Genomic DNA, 14,592 nt, shown 5'->3' with positions numbered 1-14,592 from the left:
GACAGCAGCATGGGATAGGAGGGGTGGGCAAACTTTTTGGCCTGAGGGCCACATCTGGTTATGGAAATTATATGGCGTGCCATGAATGCCCACAAAATTGGGGGTTAGGGTGTGGGGGGCAGGGCGGGGGATGAGTGGTTGGGGGTTCAGGAGGGTGCTCCAGGCTGGGACCTAGGGGTTCAGAGGGTGGGAGCGGAATCAGGGATGAGACAGGAGGTTGGGGCACGGGAGGGGGGTCAGGGGTGCAGGTTCCAGGCAGCGCTTACTTCAAGCAGCTCCCAGAAGCAGCAACATGTCTCCTCTCCAACTCCTATGTGGAGGTGCTGCTTCCAGAAGCCTGCACAGTGAGGCAAGGCCCAGACCCCACTTCCTGAGTGGAGCACTGGAGTGGAGCAAGCCTCGGACCCCGCTCCCCGGTGGGAGCTCGCGGGCTGGATTAAAACATCTGGGGGGCCAGATGCAGCCCCCTGGGCCGTAGTTTGCCCGCCCCTAGGACAGGAGCTTAGACCAGCCGGGGAATCCACTATCACTAGCTCCAGCCAGTGCTGTCAGACCATCATGGTCATCAAACCAACTCACCAGATTTTCATTTACATTTAAAATAAAGAAAATCACCAGTTCTAATTTTACCGAAGGCACAAGAATCACTGCCAAGGACTCAGCCCTCTAGTTAAAAAGATTTATTAAGCACTCGTTATGGCACCAGCACTAATAGCCGCTGCCTCCCAAAAAAACAGCAGGCTTCCGCTAAGCAGTAAGGATGCAGGAGTCAGCAAGACGGTTAGTGCTTCTCCACCCAGAACAAACCAGAGCAAAACCCACTGGCTGTTAGGATGTAGTATAGCGTAGCAAGCTTAGGAAGCAGAAAGGTGACCAAAGGTCTTTGTCTCTTAAACCTGTCATGAGCACACAGACTGTGCAAAACATAGTGATTAGCACTGGGTTAAAGCACAATCACACCAGCCCATGGACTGCGGGCATTCAGTAGTTAAGGCTTAGAAAGTGCTTTGCAGATCAGCCCTACACCGCTGCTTAGTAGTATTAGGGTGTCATACCCAGGTATCGCAGCTGTAATACAGAGCAGGGTGAGCAGTGGCTGTCACATGTGCATGCTCAGAGGGTAGCAATAGAAGACAGAATACATAGTGATGTACCACAACAGCACAGGTGTGCACTGCTGATGTCATACACACCTGCCTTGCAGGAAATACTACAGGAGAGGATGTGCGGTGACAGTGTCTTGTCCACACAAATCGACTGTAACAATACAGGGTACAAGGTGGGGATGGCATGGTACACACATGCACCTCAGCTGCAATAGCACGTGTGCAGTGATGGTGTAAATTGACTCACCCCTCAGGTCCGCTAACACAGCAACGGTTATATACATAAAAACAAGGAGTCCAGTGGCACCTTAGAGACTAACAGATTTATTTGGGCACAAGGTTTTGTGGTTAAAAAAAACAAAAAACACTTCTTCAGATACATGGAAGAAGTTCTCCATGCATCTGAAGAAGTGAGGTTTTTTACCCAAATAAATCCGTTAGTCTTTAAGGTGCTAACGGACTCCTTGTTGTTTTTGTGGATACAAACTAACAGGCTACCCCTCCGATGGCTGTATACGTACAGCTCCAGTGCAATAATATGGGACGGGGTGTTCGGTGATTGGGTTATGTATTCTATACACATCCTAGGTCAGCTGCACTGAACTGGATCTGCAGGTGCAATGTCAGCCCTGCATGTGAATCGGGAGGCAGGGACTTAACAGTGCTGAAAAAACACCACCCAAGCAATTTGATCCCATACCCACTGAAATCAACAGCAAAACTCCCATTGACTTAATGGTGCAGAACCGCACCCAAAGTGAACAAATCAGCAGCCCATAGCACACTGACTCCCTATTTCCTGGGGCACATTCTGAGCTACAACAATTTACACCAAACAGAGACTCTTCTCCCTAAAGCCTGTCAAGACCGATGAACCACGTCCTGTAGAAAGAGTCTGATCAGCACCAGTCCTTTGCTGTAGCTGCTAAATATGCCGGCTGCAAACCTAAGAAGTTCTAAACTCATTTGTTCCTCTGCCCAGGACATGGCAGTGTGACCGCCTGCCTCACCATGGGTTAGCACCTTTAAGAAATGGTCACTCTAACATTGTAGTTGAGAAGTTCAGAGTCGGGCGATATTCAGTTTCATAATTACACTGCTTGGAATCCTCATCAGCCAATCAAATTGTTCCTTTGGTTCAAGCCATTCCAACCACATCCTTTTTAGAGTAAGAGAAGCCCAGAGCAGAATGAGTCATTTGGTCCCCTGATAGTGAGAATATTAGTACATTGCTTTCTTGGTTTGTTCCTCTTTTTTTTTTTTCAATGCAGACATGGGAGAGAGATCATGTCCATGCCGTTGAAGATCTGTCTCTTTGGCTGGTGATGCCCACCCTCCCAGCTCACCTTATATTACCATAAGCAATGATTTCTTCGGAATGGACCTGGTCCAGCGTGGTCCTGTTTAGGAAGGTTATTTGTTGCCAGAGAATTCAGTGCTAGCTGTACAGCTCTTCGTGTTGACAGGTTTCCTGCTGCTGCTGCCCAGGTTGACTCAGAAACATAAGAAGTGCCACCCCAAGATAGACCAATGGTCTATCTAGCCCAGTATCCCATCTCCAGCAGTGGCCAGTAAGAGTGAACATGTCATCTGTCCAGTCAAGTCTCAGGGCATACATGCCTGGAGGGGGCTTGCACGTGCCTCTCTCCAGTCCAGTGTCGGGGCACACAGGCCTGGAGGGGGCTTGCACGTGCCTCTCTCCAGTCCAGTGTCGGGGCACACATGCCTGGAGGGGGCTTGCACCCTCAAAGTATACAAGATGGCACTCCTGACCAACAATCGACCCCATATTGCAAAGAGGGGCAGCCAGCTCTAAGCCTCTTTTTCTTTTTCCAACTGACTGTTTACAAGAATTATTTCTTTCTGTTTTCTTCCTTCAGTTTTGTTTTCTAAAATTCCCTGTGTGATATTTAAAAAAAACCCAGACAAACAAAAACAGCCCCACACCCCAGCCAACAGATGGCAAAACCCCCTGGGATGGTAGAGTTAACTAGGCCACTCAATGGGTGGAATATTATGATACCTCATTTTGTTTACACCAGTCAGCTGGAGGGCTACCGGGCCCTCCCATTGTTACTGACTGGATGGGGGGAGAAGGAGGCATTAAGCAACATGAAAAATGCAATTTCATTACATATGTGGGGAAGTAATCAAACTAGACCCCCCATCCCAGGCTGGTTTGTAGCACAGTGATACAACTCTCTCAAGGCGACAGTGCGCACAGGGGACATTCTGGCCTGGAACGCAGCTCCAGAAAGCTGGAGCCACCACTACGATATGACGGAAAGACTCAGCGTTGGACCCAAGCGAGCAGTTTAACCTGATATTTCCTAGGATCAGAGAAGTCTGGGGCAGAAGAGACCCATACGGCCATCCAGCACACAGTGCTGCAATGCAGGGCGTTCCCCAGCAAAGCGCAGCTGGGAATCAAACACAACTGTGATGAACAGTTCTTTTTAGTGCTGAGTGCCTCCCTACGGGCCTGAAATCAACGGAGGGGTCTATTGACTTCAGGGGATCAGCCCAAAGCTGGCATGGTGAATGGTGCGCAGCCGACCAGGACCAGGAGAGGGGTGGAGGGAAAGGATCTAAGCCCCGCTGGGAAACGCAACAAGTGGGGCTGCAATTGTAGGGACTGCGACAAAGACTCAAGTCTCCTTGCTAGGAGCTGGACCCTTGGAAAGGCTCCTGTTGACTTCGACAGGCTTTGAATCAGGATCAGGAGGGACCCAACCCATCTGCCAACCTTGCCCACCTCTAAATCCACCCTGCACAGAAGACAAAGGCCTCACCCCACCATCCCCCCTCTCGTTGGCCCTTTTTCTGAGTGAGAGAAGGGCGAATAGAGGCGGGAAAGGGCAAGCAGCAGTTGTGTGAGAGCAGGCGGCAGCAAGAGGCAGCGGAAAGAGGAAGAGAGCTGCCAACAGGCTCCGATGTGTCTCTCTGCCAGAGAGAAGTGAAAGGAAATGCAGCAGTCTGCAGCAGAGGGGTGGGCTCGTGGTTGGGCAGGGCTGGCCAGCCTCACTCAGAATGGAGGGACAAGGTCACCTGGACACAGGCGAGCTGCTTGGCACTGCTGCTCAGGACAACCTGGACGCTGTAGTCGCCATTAGTCAGCCAGGAGGGCAACTGTATGATGGGCAAGTAGAACTCACTGGATGGCAGGGAGTAAGAGCCCTATGGAGGGAAACAGATGCCAAGACGTTAGCACACAGCAGCTCCCGCCTCACCCCACCACCGGCCTCTCCTGCCCCATGGTACAAGCCCACTGAGGGGTGACCCCCACCAAGCTTTCGGCTTCTACCCCCATCTGCTCCCTGCCCTGCACCTCTTGTGGAATCTCAGTCATTCTCAAGATGAACAAATCAAGCATGTTTGAATATCCATAACTACTGATCACTAATTACTTCCCCACTGGTGCTCTTTGCTGCCCACCCATCCCTGGGGGCACCCTGCAGCCCACTGCCCAGTGATTTCCAGATCAGCCTTTCTGCTTGGTTCACAGACCTCAGCACCTCTGGGTTTCCGCCTGTATTACCGAGCCCCATTTCCACTGTCCGGACTAGCTCAGTATGACTGGCTCTGGCAGTGTCTGGAAGGTGACTTTCTCCACTCCAGCCAGCTTCACCACTGCAGGAAAGTTACTCCCTGCCCCTAATCTGGGAGACTTTCCCAGGCCAGAGCGAGTCCAGGGGCCTTTGGGGCAGTGTTTCCCAGCAAGGTCACAAACAACCCCCAGGTGGCAGCAGTGATCAAAGTGAGCTGACACCGGATCAAATCCATCTAGAATCATCCTTTTTAGGCCAGTCAAAGCGCAAGAAGATCCAGTGATCATACAGCGACTGAGACCCCCCTCAAGGACTCCCTCGCTCCCAGCCTAGCCCACAACTCTGGGGGCCTTCCTGCACTGCTGACTCACAACGGCTGCAGAATGCCCCCAATGATGGGGAGGCAAAGCCCAGATCCCCCTGGCACGGGCCTGCTGGACCCAGACTCTGCCTGATTCCCCACTGCCTTGCACCAGGTGTGCAAAGTGGGTGCTTCAGATTGGGTCAGAACAGGTCCATCTAGTTCAGGGCCCTGTCTCCACCAACGGCCATTTCCTCTGACCTGACCCACAGGCTGCACGGCAATGGAGAATCCAGCCAGCTGACATGCTGCCCTCTAACTCCCCCTTCTCTCAGCTGCCGGTTCCATTTGCTCTCCTCCAAGTGCTCACAAAGCCCCTTCCCCAGCACCCAGACACCTGACTGAGAGAGCAAGGGGAGAGGAGGGCTGCTGTGCTGAGCCAAGGTCCTGGACTTAGGGGTTGTGGCCACCCTGCCCTTTCCATGTGACCAGAGGCTCCCTGCTGGCTCATGGCTAGACAGGAAGCAGGGGGTCCTGACAAGGAACACGTGGATAACAGCTGCCTTAGCGCTGACCTGTTTGAAGGGGCAGTGGCAGGGGATGCCGTAGCTGAGCAGAGGCTCAGGGCATGGTGATCCAGGGGGGATGACGTTGTCCAGGATTCCACAAAGGCCATCATATGTGCAGCTCCCGATCTCATCCACGCAGGGGATCTTTATCCATATGTCAACTATCTTCTTTTCCACGGTAAACACTGCCTGGGACAAAGGATTGCATACATCACATACCAGAGAATCCCAGCTGGTTCGGTCTCCCCTCCACCCTTCTCCTGCTCCAGGAAGCCTTCCTCTGCAACCTTGCCATACACCAGCTTTTCTGACCAAGCGGTCAGTGGCCCATCTTGGTCTCTCTTGGTGGTTTTCAATTGTAAGCTCTTCCAGGCTGGAAAAGCACCTCCCTAAACTCATAGACTCATAGACTTAAAGGTCAGAAGGGACCATTATGATCATCTAGTCTGACCTCCTGCACAATGCAGGCCATACAGTCTCACCCATCCACTTCTATAACAAACCCCTAACCCATGTATGAGTTACTGAAGTCCTCAAATTGTGTTTTGAACACCTCACGCTGCAGAGAATCCTCCAGCAAGTGACCTGTGCCCCATGCTGCAGAGGAAGGTGAAAAACCTCCAGGGCCTCTGCCAGTCTGCCCTGGAGGAAAATTCCTTCTTGACCCCAAATATGGCGATCAGCTAAATCCTGAGCATGGTGGGCCAAGACTCACCCAGCAGCAACGCCCAGAAGATTCCTGTAGTAACTCGATCCCTCCCATTTAATCATCCGCATCGCCAGAACCACTGGGCATATTACCTGCTGAAATTTGGCAATTGATCTTTGATTAATGCCAAAATTAGGCTATCCCATCATCCCACATCCCTCCATAAACTTCAAGCTTAGTCTTCAAGCCAGATATGTCTTTTGCCCCACTACTTCTTTCGCCCCTTGGAAAGGCCGTTCCAGAACTTCACTCAATCTAACGGTTTTAGAAACCTTTTGTCTAATTTCAAGGTCTAAAACTTCCTAGTGTCCAGTTTATATGCATTTGTTCTTGTGTCCACATTGGTACTACGCTTAAATATTCCTCTCCTCCTGATATTAATCCCTCTGATATATTTATAAAGACCATCATATCACCCTCAGCCTTCTTTTGGTTAGGCTAAACAAGCTTGAGTCTCCTTTCATAGGACAGGTTTTCCATTCCTCGGATCATCCTAGTAGCCCATCTCTGAACCTGTTCCAGTTTGAATTCATCCTTCTTAAACATGGGAGAGCAGAACGGCACACAGTATTCCAGAACTGCAAACTGAAGGCACTGGTACTGCTCCAGACTGACAGATCAGAAACCAGCCCTCTGTCTGCAAAGAGCTGAGTTCTTAGGGCACAATGCAAGAGATTTTTAGGAACAATAACACCTGGGGAAACCTTCCCTGGACTGCAGGTTTCCTATTCAGAACAGCCCAATGGAGGCCCATTCTCTTTAATTCTGTTCCCGAAAAAACACATGACTCTACCCAGATTCTAAACCCTCACTATCACTCTGTGGCGCTCCTAACACAGTGGGACCTCGATCTAGGCAACTTCCAAGCATTACCAGAACACAAACACGAAATAAGAGCAATGGGAACAGCACTAAAGGCTGCAAAGTCTTGCCCTTGGAGGTGCCGGCACATAGCTCCCACCGAACTCCAGGGCAGAATCTGACCCACTCTGATTCTTTGGCATGAGCAGCAGTGTGACAAAAACACCACAAGGAGCAGCAGAAAGTTAATCCAGAGCCACATTCCACTAAATAAAAGAAGCGGGACAGAAATGTACCGTCCTGGCAGCAATTCCTGTTTCGCCTTGCTGGGTGCTTGGCACTGTTGCAGCTACACGGCTGAGGGAGAGGAGGCACTTGGGAGACCGGTGTGAAAGGCGGGCTGGTTCTTCTGTAACTTCTGCAATCGCAGCTATGTCCCTGAGTCAGCCCTGGTTTCTTCCTGCCCCAGCATCCCCAGTGAATCCAGCAGCCATCTCTCTGGCTGCTGCAGCCAGGACACGTCAAGCCCTGCGTCCTTGTTTAGGCCAGAGGTGGCTGGCGTGCCAGGCGAGTAAAGGGGAATTCCCACTGGCTCAGCCCAGCGCCGGCAGTGACCTGCCCAGATGGAAAGGGCAGGGGAGAATCAGGCCTGCTATCACTCGCTACACACGCTCTTGGGAAAGAACACTGGCTCTGCAGGCGGGGCAGCCTGCTGGTTACACCCTGCATCAGAGACCGGATGGGAGAGTCCTGCCCCTGCAGAGCACGGCCCAGGGCAGAGCAGGTGTAACTGCCCCCATCTGGCCAAGCTCTCGCCCGCCACGCTGACACGAAGAAGGGCGGGCCGGGACTCACAGTGTCACTGATGGGAAGGGAGCCCTGCAGCGAGGCCTGCCTCCCACACTATGATCCAGCTCGCACGGCAGGGGAACTTGGTGAATCAGAGCCACCAGCAGCCCTTCCGCTTTCAGCAAGGCTGAGGAACAGCTGAGCCGGCCGCTGCAGCCTTCGCCATAGCCCTCAGACCCCCTCCAAGAGGCACATGCCTGCAATGCGCACCCCTCAGCCATGTTTGCAGCCTGGGCGGTGCGTGTCACTAATCTCTAAAGGCCAGCCCCTCTGCCAGGGGTCCCAGGAAGGCGTGTGGGGTCAGGAGGGCCCCAGCCCCCCAGCTGCAGTGGGTGCTGTGCACATGCAGAGGAGCTATAAGGAAGGGATTTTGTTAGTTATCGGTGTCTCCGCAATCAGGAGCCTAGTCTAACATTTGGGAGTGGGTAATGGGGCTGCTCCCCCTGCCAGTGTTCTGGGGAGGGGGAATCACCTGGTAGAGAGGCATCTCCCACCTGTGTCTCTGCATCTCCTGGTGTCCTATCTCTCCCCCTCTTCCTCTTCTCAATTTCCAGTGAAGGTTTCCCCTTGTCTCTTCCCCTCCTCCTGACCATAATCTGACTCCCCTACTCAGGGTCTCTGATTTCTCTGCCCACCAGCATCCCCCTTCTCATTGCTTCTGTGTTTCCTCCTTCCTCTCGCTCCCTCCCCCTGTGTTTCCTCATTCTCTGAACACCCCTTTGTGGCCTTTAGCTAGGTGAAATCATTCCCCACCCGGGCAAAGAAAGATCAGGGAAACGGCCCCCGTTGGAGCTCACCGCATCTAAAACCCTCGGCCTTATTCTCAAAGGTGCTGAGCGCTCAGCAGCTCCCGCTGGCTTCTCTGGGATCTGCAGGTGCCCAGGATTTGCCAATCAGGCCATGGCAGTTTCAGTGCCCGCCTTCCTCAGATTTGGCTGCGTTCCCTCAGAGGCGAGTCCGAGACTCATTCATCATCCCAGCCTAACACAGACGCCACCAGGTTGCTCCAGGGAGCGGGAGGTGGGAGCAGCTTGGATCTTACCCAGTTCCACTTCGCAGGCCGGGCCCGTGGGGCGTGGAGAGAGGTGGGAAGTCACAGGGGAGTGACTACACACAAATAAATGGGCTGCTTTAACTTTCCTGAAGGAAGGGGAATAGCTATTGTGGTACGAGCACCTTTCTGCCCATATAACTGCATCCGTCCTAGGGGTTGCACTGACCCATTTTAGTGAAAAGTTGCTGCCCAACAGTCAGATCGTGCACAGACCAAGCCAGCCTTCAGTCTCCCAGCAGCAAATATTGCTATGAATGAGAAACTCTGGGCCCTGGAAACTGACTGCAGCAGTGGAAAGTCTGGGGCAGGAAACACGCCCCAGGTCTAGCAATCCCAATTTATTCACACCTGTTGGGCATTTCAGAGAACTGAAAGGCTGCTGGGGCCAGGTGTTGTGGTGGCTTTGGGCACTTTCTTTGCCAAACACTCCACAGCATGTTAATGGGCAGATTCTGTGTCTGAAGAGGCCTCTCAGGCGGGCTTGCCTTTTTCACGTACCTTCAGAGGTGAGCCGATGTCAGCTTTACTGGAAACCTCCACGCTGACTTTCAGGTTCCCGGGGATGTGGATCGGGTCCGGAGCTACGGACAGACTCTTAATCACAAAGGGATCGGTCCCATTGCCACAGTTCTTCCACGAGAAGCCACCAAGCTACAGGATTGAGCGAAGGAAAGGGTTAAACCATCTCTGCACTCTGCTGGGCTGGCAGCAGCTTCAGAGTGACAGCCCCTAGAATTCTATTGTGGGGGCAGAGAACCCCATCCACTTCTCTCTCTCTCACACACACACACACACACACACACCCCCGCACACATGGAAATGAGCTTTTCAGACATGCAGTCAAACGCTGAAGAAATAGTAACACTGTGCTAATATCTCAGGAGGAGATTTTCAAAAGCTCCCAAGGGATTTAAGAGCACAAATGCCATTGCCTCTGGGATCCTAAATCCATCGGGCATTTTAGAAACTCTCCTCGGGCAATAATTATAAAGGCTTTTAACACATTTGAGCCCAACGCATGCTCCTCTACTGGCATTTCCAAGCTTCCTGTTGAACATGCATCTCCCAGATTTAACATGCGCCTAGAAATAGCACATTCGCTGCTGACATCACCGACAAACACCAGACTCTGAAACTCAGAGGGCTTGTTTTATTAAGAGGTTCTGAACTGAGTATATATGGCCTAGTCTACACACACAGTAGCACCAGTGTAATTGAAGGTGTGGTTTTATACTGATTTAGTTAAACCAGTGCAGCTTTGTGTGTGGACAGTCTTAAACTGATTTAAATCTGGTTTAATACCAGGTTAGCTGGTGTGGGTAAATTAACAGGTGCAAGCTAAACCACCAGAAGAGTATCTACAGTGGTTTGCCATATGGACTTATCTACACACAGAAGTTGTCCCACTTTCACTTAAATCAGTTTTGTTGCACCAATGCACCAACTTTTGTGCACAGACTCTTATATTAGTTTAAAACTGGTTTGATCAGTTCAGCTTGTACCAGTAAATTTAACACAAATTACACCAATATAAACTAGATTTAAACTGGTATAAGAGCATCCATGCACAAAGCTGCACTGGTTTAACTGAACTGGTATAAAGTCACACCTCCAGTTCAAACCAACAAAACTTCGTGTGCACGACTGGGGCTAAATCAAATTAAAACCAATTTCATTCAAACAAGTGAAACTTCTGTGTGTAAACAAACCATTTGAAACCAAAGTCTATTTATCCACAGGACAGGTACAGCAGAAGCAACAACAGTTTAATTGGGCATCCCCTCACATAGACTCATCAGCATACCTTGCTCCCATATTGGGATAGACTGGTTCTGCGGGGACAACCCCCTGATTTACAGTCGGTTTTATCTCACTGATGTCAGTGGGATTGCCAACATGTCACCAAGAGGAGAACTTGTCCCAGTAGCCCACCTCTGTCTAGTCCTAGTAAATTCCAGCATGTAGCATTCTGCTGGAGCGGGTATATATCTATAGATTCACACCTCCAATATCAGAACATAAGAATGGCCACGGTGGGTCAAACCCATGGTCCATCTAGGCCAGTATCCTGTCTTCCAACCGTGGCTGGTGCCAGATGCATCAGAGGGAATGAACAGAATGGGGCAATTACTAAGTGGTCCATCTCCTGTCATCCAGGCCCAGCTTCTGGAAGTCAGAGTTTCAGGCCACCCAGATCATGGGCTGCTTAGGATTTCCATGGAACATCGTGTGCTACTTACTCAGAGTGCTTAAGTCTGAGTCATGGATAACTCTGCTCCTTCAAAATAACATTTCTCCAGCCACATCAGAGGCACATTTCCCCAGGAAGGGACAAAAGTCCAGGTCAAGTTTGAAGCTTTATCACTAAAGCTATTTACTTAATTTGAGTGCAAACATGTGTCTGGACAAGCAAGAGACAAAGTTTCGTCCTCCTGGATAACTAAAGCAAGCCCAGCTCCCTGGGAGGGGACACTATGGAACTGTCCAATGTGAGCCCAGAAGGAGCACAGAGTAATTGTTCTGACAGGTGGGGGCTATATGGGAAAGTAGGGAAATGCTGCTTCCACTGGAGTTATAGCCCAGGTAATGGGTACTGGATGCCCCTTTTCACTGCCACAGGGGTATAAAGTGGCCTCAGTATAAAAGCGAATCGGGCCTTCGGTATCAACTCAATGTTTGCTTTTGACTAGATGCTCTTGTATAATGGTCGGGCACACACTAAAACCCCATCCTGGCAGCACGGAGCGGCTCTAGCCCTGGCATGGCCAGCCTGGGGGTGGGGGGGTTCACATCAATGAGGTGTAATGTCAGCGTAGCAGCTCTTCCACACTATGGCTCCACCCTTCAAGCCAGCCCCAGACACCCCTGCTCCTTTCTGGGCTCCTTGGGGGTCACTGGCAACAGCATCATTTAGAACAGGCCTAAAGCTGCTGAATTTCAGGCTGAGACAAATCCAGAGCACAGCCCCATATAAGGAGAGCATAAAGAGGGATAACAGACATCTCTGTACCTCCCTTCCCAAGCTGCACCCCTCAGCTGCAGTGAGGCTCTTGGCCATGCATCCATGTCCGTTCTGCAGCCTCTGTACATGCTTATCTCCCTAACCTAGAGTTTTTGGACAGAGCCTCTGGCTCTGGGGTGATCTCTCACATGCACAGAACTCTCTCCAGCCTCTCACGACTTTGGCTGGTGAGCAGGTTGCTGCAAAAGCAGAACTGAGATTTAAAAGAACAAAATGAGAACTGAAAGTTGGGCAGGCCCCTGATAAGGCAGCACCTGTGCCCGGCCTCTGTGCTGGTTCTCCTGAGATCATGGGCTATTACTGCACAGATTCAATAACAATGCAATCTATTGCATGTCTGACTTACGGTCCACATGGCAAGGACTCCAGGAGGCGGGTATGGAATGGGGCAGCCATTAGAAACAGCTCAGGCTGCAGTTATCCATACTATGCGAGTATGGCTGAGGGACCTTGGTGGACAAGCATCCGTGTCACCAAACCTCTACTGAGACCCTCTCTGGCCATGGTCACAGGCAGTGCTGGCTGACAGAAGGGCAAAGCCTGGGGGGTCTGATTCTCCACCGGGTGTCACCATTTGTACCACGCAACAGGAGCTCAGTGCACTGCCCAATCAGGACGGCAGCAATTCACACCTGCTTGGCACAGGTGTAAACAACTCCACAAGGTGCAGGGAATCGAGTTCATTGTTAGCAGCACCAGGTTACAGGCTGGCAAGCAGCCCTGCTCCCACACATGGACGGGCAAGCAAGCAGGGTGCTACGCTCCTAGGAATCCAGGCCAATGCTCACCACTGCTCTCCTGGGGACAGAAGTGGGTGTATAGCCCCATGCTGCCAAGGGCGACAGGTGAGTAAGCAGTACCAGCCCTCATGCTAAAAGACCCTGCTCCCCTTCAGCCTTCAGAAATAATAACGATCCAGAGCCGGTGCTTAGAAAGAGCTTTTCGTTAAAGCCATACTTGACTTTTCCTTCCAAATGGTTTGTTAATTTATAGCCCCAAAAAGGTTAAAAAAAAAAAAAAAAGTCAAAATCAAAACGCGTTGAAATGATCGAAACAGGACGTCTCGACTGACCCGACAGGAATTCTGTTCCTACTCTCAGTTTGCTAAACCGTTGGAGTTTTCGGCTCCTGGTCCCGATGCAGGAAGGGACTATTTTGGGAGACCTGGAAAATTCTGGCCAGGCAGGAAAACCATTTCCCACCCAGCTCTCCCACTCTGGCTGCTGCCAGGGGCTGGGACCTCGCTCCCCGCTCTCTGTCCACACAGGCCAGCTGACCCCAAGCAGCCAGGGCACTAGCAGGCTCTGACACTTGGCTCGTGTGGGCTAGTGCACATGATAAGGTGCCCAGACAGCAAGTGTGTAAAATCGGGACGGGGGTGGGGGTAACAGGAGCCTATATAAGAAAAAGACCCCAAAATCGGGACTGTCCCTATAAAATCCCGACACCTGGTCACCCTAGGTGAGACCCTGCCCCACTGCACAGCCCCTGACCCGTCTCCGGGTGGGGTGAAGACCCCTTACCTTGCTCAGCCGCCTGGACTGAGGCCTCTCCACCTGGAAGGGCTGCCCCCACCGGCCGCCCAGCACAGCTGGGCACAGCTGCAGAGCACAGAGCGCCAGGGCCAGCGCCTGCATCGCTGCGGGGCTGGAGCCGGAGCGCGATCGGGGAGGCTCGGCTCGGGACGCCGGGGCAGCCGGGCTGATGCCGGGTGTCTGAGCCGGAGCCAGGCGGGCAGCGTAAGGCGGCGGCGGCAGCTGGCTCGGCAGCTCCGCCTCTAGGCTCGCTCGCCCCCTCTCCCCAGCCACTGCCCGGCCTCCGCTCCCGCCTCCTTGCTGCTCGGCCGCTTCTCTCTTCCTCTTTCGCGTGGGTCTGGTTAACCCCCAGGCGGGAGGCGCAGGTAGCCGGGCCGGGGATGCAGGGAAAGGGGCCCTGCCCTCTGCCGGCAAGGAAGGGCTGAGCTGGAGCAGCTCCCTTTATCTGCCCTGCATCCCTTACCATCAGCCCCCTAGCAGCCCCACTGCTGCTTTCCAGCAGCCCCCGCCTTGGCCAGGCGCTGGCAGACACAGGACAAGCCGGGTCCTGCCCCAAAGAGTTTGCAATTTAAGTAGAAGACAAGAGCCCACAGGTGAGTACCGACAGACACACCAAGGTAGCACAAGGAAATAGTGCCACAATGCTGGCAATGATCTTGGCACGCTGATTCTCCAAGGGCCCCTGCCAATGGCACTGCTGACAATCAGCCACCCAACGGTACAGGACTATCCGAATAGTCCTACTGAGTGAGGCCGATGGCCCGCCTAACCCAGTATCCTGTCTCTAACAGGGACCAGTACCACATGCTCCAGAGGAACATGCATCATGGACACTTAAGGAGCCTGCCCATACGATGTTTTTTTCCTAGCCCCAGTCAATTAATGGTTGCTTTATCCTATATAATGTTACTATGAATATTAGTCATATAAATGTCTAACCTGGTTTTAAATCCTGCTAAACGCTTGGTGTCAATGATATAGAGTGGCAGTGAGTTCCACAGGTTAACTGCATGTTGTATAAAAAAGAATCAGTTTCTCTACCTGAGGAATGTTGGTATCTCCAAACCTGAGGCTTAGAACCCTTAGCCAGCCCCTCCA

The 14,592-nt window shown here is 52.0% G+C and overlaps 1 protein-coding gene across 1 annotated transcript; it reads right to left on the bottom strand.

Moving 5' to 3' along the window:
• Positions 1-665: 665 nt before the first annotated feature.
• GM2A (ganglioside GM2 activator) lies at positions 666-13,853 on the bottom strand. The gene is made up of 4 exons (XM_032771821.2): positions 13,483-13,853; positions 9,436-9,588; positions 5,531-5,713; positions 666-4,283 (listed from the first exon to the last, which is right to left on the bottom strand). The coding sequence occupies exons 1-4, from the start codon at positions 13,594-13,596 to the stop codon at positions 4,128-4,130; spliced, it is 606 nt and encodes a 201-aa protein (XP_032627712.1). The 5' UTR covers positions 13,597-13,853; the 3' UTR covers positions 666-4,127.
• Positions 13,854-14,592: the final 739 nt, after the last annotated feature.

Source organism: Chelonoidis abingdonii, chromosome 7 (assembly GCF_003597395.2).
Source record: "Chelonoidis abingdonii isolate Lonesome George chromosome 7, CheloAbing_2.0, whole genome shotgun sequence".
In the NCBI taxonomy this organism is placed as follows: Eukaryota; Metazoa; Chordata; order Testudines; family Testudinidae; genus Chelonoidis; species Chelonoidis abingdonii.
Note: the sequence above shows the minus strand (reverse complement) of the source record. Positions and strands in the feature narration are given on the sequence as shown.

Bases quoted from the DNA above. Each gene is read 5' to 3' on its own strand.
- GM2A (XM_032771821.2), bottom strand. From the start codon at position 13,596: ATGCAGGCGCTGGCCCTGGCGCTCTGTGCTCTGCAGCTGTGCCCAGCT. The intron at 9,589-13,482 runs GTAAGGGGTCTT...TCAATCCTGTAG, and splicing joins AGTCCAGGCGGCTGAGCAAG to CTTGGTGGCTTCTCGTGGAA. The intron at 4,284-5,530 runs GTCAGCGCTAAG...TTCCCTCCATAG, and splicing joins GCCACTGCCCCTTCAAACAG to GGCTCTTACTCCCTGCCATC.